This window comes from Cherax quadricarinatus, chromosome 2 (assembly GCF_038502225.1).
Source record: "Cherax quadricarinatus isolate ZL_2023a chromosome 2, ASM3850222v1, whole genome shotgun sequence".
Classification (NCBI taxonomy): Eukaryota; Metazoa; Arthropoda; class Malacostraca; order Decapoda; family Parastacidae; genus Cherax; species Cherax quadricarinatus.
In genome coordinates this window covers 83,835,228-83,852,667 of record NC_091293.1, presented here as the reverse complement: position 1 = coordinate 83,852,667, position 17,440 = coordinate 83,835,228, and the positions used below count along the sequence as shown (strand labels likewise).

Sequence of the window (17,440 nt, the reverse complement as noted above, 5' to 3'; positions counted from 1 at the left end):
ATGATGCCTTCTTGAGATTCACAATAAATAAATTGTGTATATTTACGAATTAATAGTATCGCATGTAAGGTTGAGAAAGCAAGCATGTAAAATGTTGTGTTGGTAACATATGCGTGACAACACGTGTTGTGCAGAACAACTTGTAGGAGATAATAAAGTCCTGTAGAGTGAGATAATTACTGAAGTTGTTAGGTAGTAGAATGTTAAGAGATGTTTTTCTGTAACAAAACATATACGTGTAATCATAATTACAGATATTATGTTTGTAAGCAAAGAAGCAGTAGTTACACTGTGACGGACACTATGAAGGCAATGAAAGAATGTAGTGTGAGAGAAGGTAAGGACGCGAGAGGTGCCTGACACACTGTTACCTGGTACTTACACTCGGTGAGGCTGGCGATGCCCGCGAGGGTGGTGACGGGCACTTGCGGGTTGGTGTTCGGCTCCCCATTCATCGTGCCCCATCACTACACCTGCAACAACACACAACCTCTTGTCAGTACACACCTGTACCTCATGTGCCCCGGGTCACTAGCACTCACACACGCCTTACTAATGTCACACCCTCTACACCACTGTTTATACTACTTGTATCTAGGCAAAAATATCCACAAAAAAAATTATATATATATATATATATATATATATATATATATATATATATATATATATATATATATATATATATATATATAATATATATATATATATATATATATATATATATATATATATATATATATATATATATAATGTATATATACACACAACTTTTTGCTTGGGAACGATGTCATTCCTGTCAAAATTTTATCCACAAGAAAAAGCGTCACCTTGGTTGGCATTTTTTTTTACTACCAGCTAATGCTAAATGTTACCCACACGGATGCACAGTAGAATGTAGACGTTTTCTGACAAGCTCCTAAGCTCACCAGTTTATACACATTCGTTCATAACTGATAGTATTTGCGTTTTTTAATTGTAGGGTGTGTCTAGTTCATACTGAAAATGCGCCAATCATACTGCTCACATATCGTTCATCTCCCAATCACCTGTACATTGCTATAAAATAGTCTGCGTCAAGAAAAATCTATTTTAGTATGTCTCTGCTTTCTTAAGTACTCTCCTGTTCACTGATATAAATTTCATGTGTGTTTTTATACACTTGGTTTATTCCACAAATTACCTGTGGCCAGTCTCGAGCGTTCTACATTATCAGCACGAAAGGGGCCAAAAGCGTCTTTGCTGATAAAGCACTTTCTTCACCTTCCATGTAACAGATCTGATAGATGCTAACGCATCTATCAGATCAAAGTATTCTCTTCTCTTAATATCTGTTAATAGTATCGGAGATCGTTACCCCCGCTGCCATACCTCGTATCAGGCCTCCTAAATGTAATCATATTGCAGGAATCAGAACCAAGAAAAACAAAAATGTAAAGTATACCCTGAATTAAGAAGCTTAGGAATTACCTACCATCATCAATATTCGAAGAGTAAGAAGATCAAACCTCCCATATAACCCTTCCGAGAACGTTTGACAGCATTTCTAACTATTCAAAATTAATTAATCATTTTAAATAACACATGACTAAATCTCAACAAGCCTTCTTACGCTCTCGTATTTCTTCACCCCTTTATTTTCTTCACACTAATTGCATTTGCACTGGTTTCTCCTTGCTCCTGATGCAGCATTCATAGACTATGCCTCGCACCCTACACATTTCCACTGCCTCATTGCTGGTCATCTCGATTCGGTTCCAGATTAGGCCTCGTGGTTGATAGCTTCATCACCCAGGCTGTTAGTGTTAGCCCCACACAGTCCATCGTAGGTACCACAGACCGGCTTATCAGGAACTACGGCTGTGATGTAGTTCAGCTGGACTTGTGAGGTCTCTAGGGAGACCTAATTATATGGTCACACCTTGCCTTGGCAAACGTCTGTAGCCACGCCCACGTCTGAGGCCTTTTGTTCTTGACGGCGTCAAGTTGATTCGAGCGGAGCTGCTGCTGGGGTGCAGAGCTCCTGAGCAGAGACTTCGAGCGGAGCTGCTGCTGGGGTGCAGGGCTCGGGAGAAGGCTGCTGAAGTCTCTGGAGGAGACTGTTGGAGGCATTGGGCAGAGTACTGGCTTGGCGCATTACTCGTGCTGTATAGGTCTTGGGACCTGTGGCTTAGTTCCTGTAGTGAACTGTCCTCTGTGCTATATTGTAAGTTATATTCATTTTCGTCAAGTTGATTGTATTTCCCTGTCTCACTGCTTATGTGTACCACCCCATTTATCTAAATCACAATAATGCTCTGTTCCCAAATATATTATTGTACAAAGACTTAATAATAAACTGTGTTTGAGTAGAATAGTAATATTCACTGCCCACCGTTATTTATTCTTTTTTCTTATATTTTATTATGTTTATATGAGTGAAGAATGGGCGAGGCATATGTTAGTGAGTAGTGTAGAGTTAATGAGAGTGTCGTGGTGGTCACCACTGACCTGTCATTACCTACCTACCTCCGCTAATCATCTCACTCCTACCACCTCGCCTGCCTCTCCCCAGCCTACATAATCCCTTACTCCCATATTCCCCACTTATATCCTATTCAATCATTACCCCCCCTACATGACACGGCAGCTTATTAAGGTTTCCCTTAAAGATCGCCAGGAGGTTGTTAGTAATTTCCCTTAGATATCAGGGAAGTGTGTTGACAAGTCTTAGTCCCTTTACAGTTTACACTGATTGAATAATACTTATTCCATCCCTGCTTTTTGTAGGAGGTACTTCATACTGTCTGCCAAGCTTCATACAACCCTCACACCCATACATGTCCACTACTCATGCCTGCTCCTCGCTGCATCGTTCACAGACCATGCCTCACACCCATACATTTCCACTACTCATGCCTGCTCCTCGTTGCATCCTTTACAGACCGTGCCTCACACTCATACATTTCCACTACTCATGCCTGCTCCTCGTTCCATCCTTCACAGACCGTGCCTCACACTCATACATTTCCACTACTCATGCCTGCTCCTCGTTGCATCCTTCACAGACCGTGCCTCACACTCATACATTTCCACTACTCATGCCTGCTCCTCGCTGCATCCTTCACAGACCGTGCCTCACACTCATACATTTCCACTACTCATGCCTGCTCCTCGCTGCATCCTTCACAGACCGTGCCTCACACCCATACATTTCCACTACTCATGCCTGCTCCTCGTTGCATCCTTTACAGACCGTGCCTCACACTCATACATTTCCACTACTCATGCCTGCTCCTCGTTCCATCCTTCACAGACCGTGCCTCACACTCATACATTTCCACTACTCATGCCTGCTCCTCGCTGCATCCTTCACAGACCGTGCCTCACACTCATACATTTCCACTACTCATGCCTGCTCCTCGCTGCATCCTTCACAGGACCCGTTCAAAGACTGATAATTTGTGAAGTTACGGGTACTGGACTGTAGTGTTTTTGCAACTGCTTTACTGCTTTTTTTTTAGGACGTGGTCCAATATCACTGATTTATCAATGACTGGGATGACACGTGTCCAGGCGCCTTCTCTATAAAATACTAAAACCCCGAAATAGTAGTTTCTTACATTTCGTGTGAATATTGAATTTCGTGAGCCTGGGGCTGGAGTTGAATACATAGGCATGCTGTCAGTATGGATTTTTTCAAAGTCAAATGGAGAAAGGATTACATCGGAAATTGTACAGATGTATGCAGTGTTTTAAGTCTTACTCGTGAAAAACTCATCTGGGTCTTTGATCTGTAGACTAGTGACAGGTTCACTGAATACAGTGTCATTATTACAGTTTAACAATTTAGAGGCTGGGTAGGATTCTAGATGGGAAAAAAAGTCAGACTTACTCTCGTATTTCAATTGGATTCAATCTATTGTTTCAAGATTTCGCTGTTTTCTTTTTTCCATTTCATAAGTTTTAATAGAAATCAATACCTTTCAAACATCTAGGTCTTTTGAGTGAGTTATTTCCATATTTATTTTAAGTTATTTGTCGTCATTTTTCTGTGCAGATGCCGTTCCTTTGATAATAACTGTAGGTCCCTACAGACTGCTGCATTCTTTCTTTATATACGCATTTGACCTCATTTTTAATGTAATTCAGTGGAGCCAAACTTGGTACCACTGTTCGCTTCTGCCTTCACGTTTCCCAAGCGCTGGTCTTGGGTTACAGAATTTTCCAGAATATAAGAATTTATCGTATATTTTGCCGCAATTAGAACCCTTATCATTGAAATTAAATTGACTAACATGTGATTCGAATCGTTTAGAAGACCGTCGTTTTCCACATTCTATCCCAAAGAAAAATTCTCTCTCGCCATCCTCCTTCCACTCACTCCGACCTCTAGGCTTGCCTTTTATATATATTTAATAAATTGACTCTTACCACTTGCTTTTTTTTGTCAACATTTGTTTAAACATATATAAAATACACAAGAGAGACTATACAAAACTCAAGAGAATCATCAAACAGAAGCGAAGGAACACGTGGAAGACCTGGGAGTAATTATGTCAACTGAACTTTCTTTCAAAGAACACAATAAGACAAATATAACGACAGCCATGATGATGATGGGGTGGATAATGTAAACTTTCAAGAATAGGGATATAGTGCCATTGATGACTTTTCAAATTTCTTGTTCTCTGTCACTTGTAATATTGCTTAGTGTTGACGGCTCCGTTCAGGACAGGAGAAATATCAGAGCTGGAACAGATTGAGATCGTTAAGGGACCGCATAGAGCCAATAAAGCAATTAAGTTACTGAGGGAGAGAGAGAGAGAGAGAGAGAGAGAGAGAGAGAGAGAGAGAGAGAGGGGGGGGGGGGAGAGAGAGAGGGGGAGAGAGAGAGAGGGGGAGAGAGAGAGTGGGGGAGAGAGAGAGAGGAGGTGAGAGAGAGGGGGAGAGAGAGAGGGGGAGAGAGAGAGAGGGGGAGAGAGAGAGAGGGGGAGAGAGAGAGGGGGGGAGAGAGAGAGGGGGGGAGAGAGAGAGGGGGGGGGAGAGAGAGGTGGGGGAGGCCGGGCTCTGGGAGTATAAAATCTCTAAACTCATCAAAGGTACAGAGAATCTAAGTATAGTCACTGAGCTGTACACAGTAGACAGAGAAGCCTGAAAGAGACCACTAATGCAGAGCGCTTGAAGACCTTTGCTACTGCTCTATATCAGGGATTTCTTTATTCAAGTTAATTTTCCCATGCCGTACAGTTACACAGGTTTTTAAGCTACCACACTACATTACAACTCGTGAATATAAGCCTACTCCAGCTAACCTTCACTCCTGTTTACTAGTACATCTACCTCCAAATATTAGAGCAAAATTTCTGCATATGATGTAATTTTACTTTATTAACTGTGGAAGGACCCTAACAACAACTTACTACAGCTGAATTGGAAATTTGTGAAAAAAGAGAGATGCAATCTAAAAGAAATATATTTTATGTGCAACAAGATGATGAAGACATGTTAAATGATAAAAAAAAATCGTGTAGGTTCTAGTAGTTGTACGTGGCGAAGACTTGGCACTCAATACTTGTGCAGCGGTGATGTGAGCACACGCTACGTCAGTGGTGATGGTGGGTGGTGCGACCCACATAACACTGGCAGCAGTGGCAGCGGCAGCAGTTATCGTACATCACACAACACCGCCCCGGGAGGAACGAAATACCCCACCTCACAACCACCATTAAGATGCCACTGGATAAATATTTTACCTGGATTTATGCACTCAACTTACTGAGTAAGTCTTCGTCGCCTACCAAGTAGCCACCATCTGAAAGTGACAAGCAAACGCTCTTCCGCTTGTATCAGAAGCAGAGAAATATCTTAACCCGGAGAGAGGGAAGAGGGAAGGAATGGGGGGTAAAGGAGGGCAGTGACAGCCACGTGTGAGCGAGCACACCCACCACAGATAAGCAAAGATGCGTCCCGGGAGACGAGGTGTGAGGCACAACAGCTACCTGGTGGGTGAGGTGCAAGTACCTTCCCTATCACTACCACAACCTACTCACACATGCCTTCCCACACTCCCTCCCTCAGCTATCTTAATATTATTTGCAGATGACACTACATATGTATTTTCCCACCCAAACGCAGTCATACTAGCAAACACAGTCAATGCTGAATTACAGAAAATATCTGCCTGGATGATGACTAACAAACTTACCCTGAACACTGATAAAACCTATTTCATTCAGTTTGGAAACAAAGCTGCAAATGATCCAATTAACATTAGGCTAAATGGATCAGTCACAAGACTCACAGACGGAAAATTCCTAGGTATCCACCTTGACAATAGCCTTAAGTTCCGGACACATACAACAAATCACCAAGAAAATCTCCAAGACTGTAGGCATACTATCAAAGATAAGGTACTACGTTCCACAATCAGCTCTCCTGGCACTGTACCATTCACTCATATATCCTTATCTTACATATGGAATTTGTGCATGGGGATCTACAACATCCAATCACCTAAAACCCCTAATAACCCAGCAAAATGCAGCAGTAAGAATGATAACAAATTCCCACTCCCGCCAGCATACTCCACCAATTTTCAGAAGTATGAATCTGCTTACCATTAAGAACATCCATACTTATTCATGTACCTACTACATACACAGAACAATACACGCAAATATAAACCCTCCACTCAAACTTTTCCTCACCAACCTAAACAGGACACATGACCACAACACAAGACAAAGATCTCTTTTTGATATACCTCGTGTCCATATCACACTGTGTAAAAACTCTATGCACATAAAGGGCCCCAAAATATGGAATTCATTACCAGAAAATATTAAAGTAACCCAGTCTGAAAATCAATTTAAGACTCTTCTCAAAAGCCACTTAATCACCCTAGACTAAATGCTATGTACACAGTATATATTTACTCACCTATGTACTCCCACATCATAACTGAAACAATCACATTGAACCTTTTATCCATTGTTGACAGGAATATAATTGAATCATTGTTTTCCACAAAAGCATTTTAGAATATAAATACGTATATCTTTGTATAATACAAATTTTGATTCATTTATAATTAATATTCTACTGTACAACTATGAAATAATTAATCTCCTACTGTCCAACTATGATATACTCCTTAGTGTTAAGTAGACTGTAAGCCAATAATGTTAAGTTGGTCCATAATGCCTAGGCATAATAGAGGTTCTCTTTGCATTGCAACCCACTATTGTATATACACAATCTCAATGTACTGTTTGCAAAGACATTAAATAAATAAATAAATAAAACTCATCAAACCCATTCCAAATATCCTGCTGCTTGGAAACTTTAATTTGAGACATCTTAAATGGAAGACGTTAGCAAGAAGTGTAACTGCAGAGTCCTTGGAGCTAGCTTGGAGGAACAGTCCCACACAACACAGTTATTAGCCCACTGTAATAAATTCGTCTTGAGCCTTTACTTTGATATACCTCTGATGAGTTCTCAGTTTTTCTACTCCCCGAGTCCGGCCTTGGATCAGGTTAGTCGAGTGCTTGCCTGGTCAACCAGGCTGTTGCTGCTGGTGGCCCATTGACCCACATATCCATCGTAGCCTGGTTGATCTGGCACTTGCTGAAGCTACTTGTCCGGTTTCCTCTTGAAGACTCCTATACTTGTCTCAGCAGTGTTTCTGTTTAAGATACTGATGAATAGTCTGGGGCCACGAACGTTGATACAATGTTACTTTACTGAACACACCAGCCGGGAAAAACAACTTGAACCTTCTATTTAAGAACAATGAACAATGGGAACCTAGTCCGGGGCATAACGGTGTTGAAGACTCAATTTCAGACCACCTGCATGAACTATGGCCCTGAAGCAGAAACACGATCAATCATGAGGACGATTTTTAACACTGAACTTCAACAAGAGCAATATCGAATGGTATCAAATAAATCGTAAACTTAGCGAGATACGCTTGGATGACATGACCGCCCAAGACCAAAACCAGTTCCTCGGAAGAACGAGCTCTTTGGTTCTCTTAAGTATGCTCCAGGCACTTACCTCTACGGCAAAAGAGAAGATGAAAACTCGAGAGGGGCATTTTGTCTACAGGGAAAGAGTGGATTACAGATCTCTTCAAAGGCAAGAAAATCAATGACGCACAAAGGAAAACTTTGGTTGTAATAAAGTTGGTAGAATTACCGACAATATGTAAAGTAAAAGGACACAAGTGCAACTAATGTGACATTTATTGTGGCAACGTTTCGCTCTCCAGGAGCTTTATCAAGCCATGGCTTGATAAAGCTCCTGGAGAGCGAAACGTTGCCACAATAAATGTCACATTAGTTGCACTTGTGTCCTTTTACTTTACAAAACTTCGGTTAGAGAAATGAAGAACATCGAGCACAAACTGACTGCATCGTACTGTGCAGGATAAACAGACTGAGCAAACAGCCGTAAACGAAATTAGAAGAAATTCCAAATATTTTTTCCCCTAGGTAAAATCCAGGGCGGAAGCCACATTCATTACAGGGACTTACGTTAACAGGGATGGACTATACACTGATAACAAAGAAATGAATGAAATACTGAAATCACAATACGACTCTGTTCAATGAGCGGCTCACCAGTCTACGGGTAGATGACCCAGGCAGAGCTTGTTATGAATGTGACGCAAAACCCTGCCAACATTTCCACAATTTCCGATGTAGCCCTCTCCCCGGTTAACTTCCTTCAGTACCCTGGTGGTGGACCAGGTGCTTCTGGTTCTTCAGTACCCTAGTGGTGGACCAGGTGCTTCAGTACCCTGGTGGTGGACCAGGTGCTTCAGTATCCTGGTGGACCAGGTGCTTCAGTATCCTGGTGGACCAGGTGCTTCAGATCCTTCAGTACCCTGGTGGTGGACCAGGTGCTTCAAATCCTTCAGTACCCTGGTGGTGGACCAGGTGCTTCAGGTCCTTCAGTACCCTGGTGGTGGACCAGGTGCTTCAGGTCCTTCAGTACCCTGGTGGTGGACCAGGTGCTTCAGGTCCTTCAGTACCCTGGTGGTGGACCAGGTGCTTCAGGTCCTTCAGTACCCTGGTGGTGGACCAGGTGCTTCAGGTCCTTCAGTACCCTGGTGGTGGACCAGGTGCTTCAGGTCCTTCAGTACCCTGGTGGTGGACCAGGTGCTTCAGGTCCTTCAGTACCCTGGTGGTGGACCAGGTGCTTCAGGTCCTTCAGTACCCTGGTGGTGGACCAGGTGCTTCAGGTCCTTCAGTACCCTGGTGGTGGACCAGGTGCTTCAGGTCCTTCAGTACCCTGGTGGTGGACCAGGTGCTTCAGGTCCTTCAGTACCCTGGTGGTGGACCAGGTGCTTCAGGTCCTTCAGTACCCTGGTGGTGGACCAGGTGCTTCAGGTCCTTCAGTACCCTGGTGGTGGACCAGGTGCTTCAGGTCCTTCAGTACCCTGGTGGTGGACCAGGTGCTTCAGGTCCTTCAGTGCCCTGATGGTGGACCAGGTGCTTCAGGTCCTTCAGTACCCTGGTGGTGGAAGAGATGCTTTAGCTCCTTCAGTACCCTGGTGGTGGACCAGATGCTTCAGCTACTTCAGCACCCTGGTGGTGGACCAGGTGCTTCAGGTCCTTCAGTACCCTGGTGGTGGACCAGGTGCTTCAGGTCCTTCAGTACCCTGGTGGTGGACCAGGTGCTTCAGGTCCTTCAGTACCCTGGTGGTGGACCAGGTGCTTCAGGTCCTTCAGTACCCTGGTGGTGGACCAGATGCTTCAGCTCCTTCAGTGCCCTGGTGGTGGACCAGATGCTTCAGCTCCTTCAGTACCCTGGTGGTGGACCAGATGCTTCAGCTCCTTCAGTGCCCTGGTGGTGGACCAGATGCTTCAGCTCCTTCAGTACCCTGGTGGTGGACCAGATGCTTCAGCTCCTTCAGTACCCTGGCGATGGCCCAAGTGCTTCAGTACCCTGGTGATGGACCAGGTGCTTCAGCTCCTTCAGCACCCTGGTGATGGACCAGGTGCTTCACCTCCTTCAGTACCCTGGTGATGGACCAGGTGCTTCACCTCATTCAGTACCCTGGTGATGGACCAGGTGCTTCAGCTCCTTCAGTACTCTGGTGATGGACCAGGTGCTTCGGTTCCTTCAGTACACTGGTGATGGACCAGGTGCTTCAGCTCCTTCAGCACCCTGGTGATGGACCAGGTGCTTCAATTCCTTCAGCACCCTGATGATGGACCAGGTGCTTCAGCTCCTTCAGTAACCTGGTGATGGACCAGGTGCTTCACCTCCTTCAGTACCCTGGTGATGGACCAGGTGCTTCACCTCCTTCAGTACCCTGGTGATGGACCAGGTGCTTCACCTCCTTCAGTACTCTGGTGATGGACCAGGTGCTTCAGCTCCTTCAGTACCCTGGTGATGGACCAGGTGCTTCAGCTCCTTCAGTACCCTGGTGGTGAATCAGGTGCTTCAGCTCCTTCAGCACCCTGGTTATGGACCAAGTGCTTCAGTGCCCTGGTGATGGACCAGGTGCTTCACCTCCTTCAGTACCCTGGTGATGGACCAGGTGCTTCACCTCCTTTAGTACCCTGGTGATGGACCAGGTGCTTCAGCTCCTTCAGTACTCTGGTGATGGACCAGGTGCTTCGGTTCCTTCAGTACACTGGTGATAGACCAGGTGCTTCAGCTCCTTCAGCACCCTGGTGATGGACCAGGTGCTTCAATTCCTTCAGCACCCTGGTGATGGACCAGGTGCTTCAGCTCCTTCAGCACCCTGGTGATGGACCAGGTGCTTCAATTCCTTCAGCACCCTGGTGATGGACCAGGTGCTTCAGCTCCTTCAGCACCCTAGTGATGGATCAGGTGCTTCAGCTCCTTCAGCACCCTGGTTATGGACCAAGTGCTTCAGTGCCCTGGTGGTGGATCAGGTGCTTCAGCTCCTTCAGTACCCCAGTGATGAACCAGGTGCTTCACCTCCTTCAGTACCCTGGTGATGGACCAGGTGCTTCGGTTCCTTCAGCACCTTGGTGATGAACCAGGTGCACCTCCTCCAGTACCCTGGTGATGGACCAGGTGCTTCGGTTCCTTCAGCACCTTGGTGATGGACCAGGTGCACCTCCTCCAGTACCCTGGTGATGGACCAGGTGCTTCGGTTCCTTCAGCACCTTGGTGATGGACCAGGTGCTTCGCCTTCAATACCCTGGTGATGGACCAGGTACTTCAGCTCCTTCTGTGCCCTCTTTAAAAGTGCCTTGGTTATCAAAGCTTATTCAATGGATGGAGTTGAAGGTGGGATGGGCGGGTGTTCTTGTTTCTGGGTTTGTTTTTGGGTTTGATGGTGACCTGCCTAGTGTGGGCCAGTTGGCCTAACGCAGTGTTCCTCCTTTCTTGTGTTATGAGTGAGAGGTGTTGGATTTTAGCGGGATTCACACATTATTAAATAGGGTTATCAAAGCTTATTGCTCGGGTAGCACTGAAAATGGGTTGGGTAATTTTTTTGTTAGTGGGTTTTCATTTGATAAGGACCTGCCCAGTATGGGCTAGTAGGCCTGCTGCAGTGCTCCTCCTCTCTTATGTTCAAAGAAATCATCGGCAGCATGCCCTTGCATTCTGCATCAAGCCTAGACTCGTGAAATTCCAAAATTATCAAAAATTGTAAGAAACCACGTGTCATCCCACAGTCATTGAAAACCACTGAATGCGACCGTGGTGTGAGTGCACACAAAATGAGTAAACTGGAAATGTGGGAAGCTGGATATTTAGCTTAACAAGTAGAACCCAGAGAAGCACTACAGAATGAAGTCGAGGCTGTCACAGTGTAAAGCTCTATTCCTCAAACGGTACTCGCCCCACTTCTGCGTCTCATTCTTCTCGATTCGTCGGCGTAGTCCCGGCCCGGGTTTTCTTGAACTTCAAAAATGGTATACAATACCGACAGGTTGGTAGGTAAGACACATAGGCAACAGTTAGGCAACTTTATTCAGATAGTTCCTGACTATGGAACTGAACTTCTCCAGGCCGAGGGACTGACCTCAAATTCTACGACTTCAAGGGTGATGGACTGAAAACATCGTCTTCACATCTCTACTGTTCCTGCCAACTTTCTGTATTCGACTGAAGAAGCCTACTGTGTAGGCAAAACGTTTCGGAATAAAGTTGCCTAACTGTTGCCTATGTGTCTTACCTACCGGGTTTTCTTCATGAGGTGATCCCCTCATTCTTATATCTGACACTGACAAGGGCATAAATTACAGCACCGTAACATCCTTAGCTGATGACATTAGAATCTGCACGAGAGTGGCATCCATCGAAGACACGAAATCGTAATGACATGACTGCAAACAAACCATACCACGGGCGTGAATTGAACTCGTGGCGATTGAGTCATAAATTTAGCTCCAGGCCAGCGTGTAAGCCACTGTCGGAAGACCTCACATTCAGGGTCAACAATAATGCTGTAATTGCTATTCAAGGAAAATGATAGGCTGATAATTAGAACTTTCAAGACAAGAGTTGCTGAGCCAATAATGATACTCAAAGTCACTTGGTCTCTGGAGACTGGGATACTCCTGTATACTGATGGTCCCCTTCAAGGCAGGATGAGCTGAGTAACGTACAGAGAACTTTCACTGCTCGTATACACTCAATCATCTGCAATACTAAGAACGCATGACGTCCCTTCAACCGTATTCCTTGAAGGTAGGGGAGAAAAGTTCATAATTTACACCTGGAAAATCCTGGAGGGATTGGTTCCAAACCTGAATGCAGAAATCACTCCTTATGACAAGACTTTGCGGACGGTGCAAAATACCTCTACTAAAAAGAAGAGCCCCACGAATACCTCTGGCTGCCTTCAAGAGAGAACTAGACGAGTTCCTCAAATCAAGTCCTGACCATCCGTGTTGCCAGCAATAACACCATGGCTGATCAGACCTTGACCCTCTAGGCCTGGTCTGGGACAGGGTAGCGTTGGCATTAACCCCTAGAAACGTCCTCTAGGTATCCTTCAGGAGACGGGGCCAAGTCTCGACCCCCCCCCCCCCCCGCAAACAAATAGGTAAGCTCATGTTATAAACATGGGCATCATATTCCCGGTTTTACTAGCAGTATTATGTCATCAAATGTTTCAATAAGATTATCTGACACATTTGTGATTGGGAAATATATCAGTTACATCCAGTGACATCACGTGCAACAGTCAAGATAAGAGTGCATCACCATTCCCTAGGATCACAAGTTCATCATTAAATATACATCTGTTTAAATTCACTAGCGTATCTAACAAATCAGACGTTTGTGCATACACGTGTGTGTACAAGTGCAGGAAGGAGCGCACTTGGTTCCCTGTGACGCCAAAGTAATAAAATCCGAGCATTAATTAACACTAAGTGTAGAGTGGCTACGAGCGCTGTGAGCTAAACATACACGTATGTTTACACTCACTTGAGCAAGAACGCAACACAAATACAAAGCCTGTCATCAACGGGCAAGTTGGTGGTCGCAGACGCACTTGCTGCCTTAACTAATCAATAATTTACACTACTCACTATGTTTCATTTGTAGCTAGAAACTGGAGACAAAATTGTATGGCTATTAAAAGTGCTCGTATAAGGTCAAGATAAGAAGAGTGTTGCATGACAGGTGGAGACTGGTGGAAGGTGTGAGAGAGATAGAAGAGATAGGAGAGATAGAGAGAGATAGAGATAGAGATAGAGAGAGAGAGAGAGAGAGAGAGAGAGAGAGAGAGAGAGAGAGAGAGAGAGAGAGACAGACAGACAGAGACAGAGACAGAGAGAGACAGAGACAGAGAGAGACAGAGACAGAGAGAGAGAGAGAGAGAGAGAGAGAGAGAGAGAGAGAGAGAGAGAGAGAGAGAGAGAGAGAGACAAAGCAGGCGTGATGGCGAGAGCTGCCTGCCAACCTCCCTGCCTGCTCACGGCCACAACGCCTGGAGTGGTGTTCGGGGGAGGGGGGGGAGAAGTAGGTGGCTCTTGGTGTGGCCCAGGGACCGGAGGTAGGTATGAGGTGGATGGGGGAAGAGGGAGTGGGAAATGGTGGAGAGAGGAGGCATACCAGCGGTGAGGGAGGAGCGACGTTGCCAGCTGCTGTAACCTGTTCTGCTACTCTCGCACATGATTTAACACCTGCACACCCACACACATACTGGTTCACTACAATGGCAAAATAAAAGGTGATCACAGAATGAGTGAACCGGGCAGCAACGAAACAGTAGCCATCATGGCCAACCAGGAATGACAGGTGCCAGCCAGGCTGTAGCAAAGAATGAGTCAGCCCCGTCGACACTGTCTTACAAACCAGCGCTTCACCTGCCACCACCAGCACCACCTGCATCACCACCCACCAATACTACCACTACCGTCACCACCACCCACCAGCACTACCACCCAGCACTACCTGCATCACTAACCACCAGCACTACCTGCATCACCACCCACCAATACTACCACTACCACCGAGCACTACCTACATCATCACCCACCAATACTACCACTACCACCCAGCACTGCCTGCATCACCAACCACCAGCACTACCTGCATCACCACCCACCAATACTACCACTACCACCCACCACAACTACCACCCAGCATAACCTACATCATCACCCACCAGTACTACCACTACCACCCAGCATTATCACCACTACCTAGCACTACCTGCACCACCACCCACCAGCACTACCACCCAGAACTACCTGCATCACCACCCACCAGTACTACCACCCAGCATTACCTACACCACCACCCACCAGCACTACCACTACCACCCAGAACTACCTGCATCACCAACCACCAGTACTACCACCCAGCACTACCTACATTCCCACCCACCAGTACTACCACTACCACCCAGCAATGCCTGTATCACTACTGACCAGTACAACTACCACCCAGAACTACCTGCATCACCACCCACCAGTACTACCACCCAGCACTACCTACATTCCCACCCACCAGTACTACCAATACCACCCAGCAATACCTGTATCACTACCGACCAGTACTACCACTATCACCCAGCACAACCTGCATCACCATCCACCAGTACTACCACTACCACCCAGAATTACCTGCATCACCACCCACCAGTACTACCACCCAGCACTGCCTGCATCACCACCCACCAGTACTACCACTACTTCCCAGCACTATCACCACTACTACCACTACCTAGCACTACCTGCACCGTCATCCACCAGCACTACCACCCAGAACTACCTACATCACCACCCACCAATACTACCACCCAGCACTACCTACATTCCCACCCAACAGTACTACCACTACCACCCAGCAATACCTGTATCACCACTGACCAGTACTATCACTACCACCCAGCACTACCTGCATCACCACCCACCAGTACTACAAATACCACCCAGAACTACCTGCATCACCACCCACCAGTACTACAAATACCACCCAGAACTACCTGCATCACCACCCACCAGTACTACCACCCAGTACAACCTACATCCCCACCCACCAGTACTACCACTACCACCACCCAGCACTACCTGCATCACCACCCACCAGCACTACGGTCACCACCACCCACCAGTACTACCACTACCACCCAGCACTACCTACATCACCACCCACCAGCATTACCACTACTTCCCAGCACTATCACCACTACTACTACTACTACCTAGCACTACCTGCACCACCACCCACCAGCACTAGCACCCAAAACTACCTGCATCACCACCCACCAGTACTACCACCCAGCACTACCTGCATCACCCACCAGTACTACCACTACCATCCAGCACTACCTGCATCACCACCCACCAGTACTACCACTACCATCCAGCACTACCTGCATCACAACCCACCTGTACTACCACTACCACCCAGCACTATCACCACTACCTAGCATTACCTGCATCACCACCCACCAGTACTGCCACTATCACCCAGCACTACCTGCATCACCACCACCACCCAGCACTACCTGCATCACCACCACCACCCAGCACTACCTGCATCACCACCACCACCACCCAGCACTACCTGCATCACCACCACCACCACCCAGCACTACCTGCATCACCACCACCACCCAGCGCTACCTGCACCACCACCACCCAGCACTACCTGCACCACCATCACCACCCAGCACTACCTGCACCACCACCACCACCCAGCACTACCTGCACCACCATTCAGCACTACCTGCACCACCACCCCTACCTGCGCCACCACCAGCATTACCAGTGCTACCACCACCAGAATTACCTGCATCAGCACTACCTGCGCCTTCAGCTACCCCACCAGCAGTACCAGTGCTACCACCACTAGCACCTGGAAAATCCTAGAGGTATTAGCACCAAACTTGAACACGAAAATCACCTCGTATGGAAGCAAAAGACTCTGCAGGAGATGCAACATTCCCGTCAATGAAAAGCAGGGGTGCCACGAGTACACAGAGACAACGCAACAAGTGTCAGGAGCCCAAGACTGTTCAACCGCCTCCCAGCATACATAAGGGGGATTACCAATAGACCCCTGACTGTGTTCAAGAAGGCACTGGATAGGCACCTCAAGTCAGTACTTGACCAGCCGGGCTGTGGTTCGTACGTCAGTTTGCATGCGGCCAGCAGTAACAGCCTGGTTGATCAGACCCTGATCCACTACGAGGCCTGGTCTCAGACCGAGCCGCGGGGGCGTTGACCCCCGAAACCCTGTCCAGGTAGACCATCAGCACTAACTGCACCACCACCAGCACTACCTGCGCCTTCAGCTACCCCACCAGCAGTACCAGTGCTACCACCAACACCTCGCTCCCAACACTACGTAGTCTTAATGTAATAACTGAAGACCCAGAGAGAATATTACTCCCTTTTAGAATGTCCCAAAGTTTTAATGAATGAAGATGTAATCCAACATAGGTACAACAAAAACTTACACTTCCGCAGGCTGCACTACACGGCCTCACGCTAAGTCGCAGTTAAATATGATTCATTAAATGTGAAAAAATGGAAGTAAAAATAGACATCTGCTTCAGGGGTCAGCCACGATTCAGAGATCGTATCTAACTGCATGTAAATGTGTGTTCCCAGGGGTCAATTCACAGTTCGGGGAGGAGGGGGGGGGGGGGAGTCCAATCGTGGCGCTGGTACTGGCAAGTCCAACGCTTGACTATCAGCAAAGCCTTGGACTTCTTATTAGAAGACCCGTACGGGGCTTCTAATACTTAAGATTCATAGACTATTTATGTATTTTGTTTGCCGCCTCCGCCATCAGCACTAAATGCATTCCATTTATCACCCAAAAAGTGAATAAATACTTTTTAACGTCTCTATGGTTTATCCTTTTTCAGTTGTCATAGAGTGTATAACCCATATTTCCTTAGTGGTTATTTTCGTGTAAAATAATAATAATAATAATAATAATAATAATAATAATAATAATAATAATAATAATAATAATGTCATGTCCCCTGACT

General features: G+C 46.3%; 1 protein-coding gene and 1 long non-coding RNA gene across 3 annotated transcripts in view; one reads left to right on the top strand and one right to left on the bottom strand.

Annotated features, from left to right (window-relative positions):
- Positions 1-17,440, bottom strand: part of Nipped-B (Nipped-B cohesin loading factor) — a gene marked incomplete in the record, with an annotated part of 502,160 nt that overhangs the window by 403,481 nt on the left and 81,239 nt on the right. Inside the window, 1 exon segment of the mRNA XM_070089404.1 lies at positions 383-473. Within this exon segment, the coding sequence (XP_069945505.1) occupies positions 383-455 (73 nt within the window).
- Positions 1-17,440, top strand: part of LOC128700287 (uncharacterized) — a 38,824-nt gene that overhangs the window by 14,481 nt on the left and 6,903 nt on the right. The gene's annotated exons all lie outside the window — the stretch shown is intronic.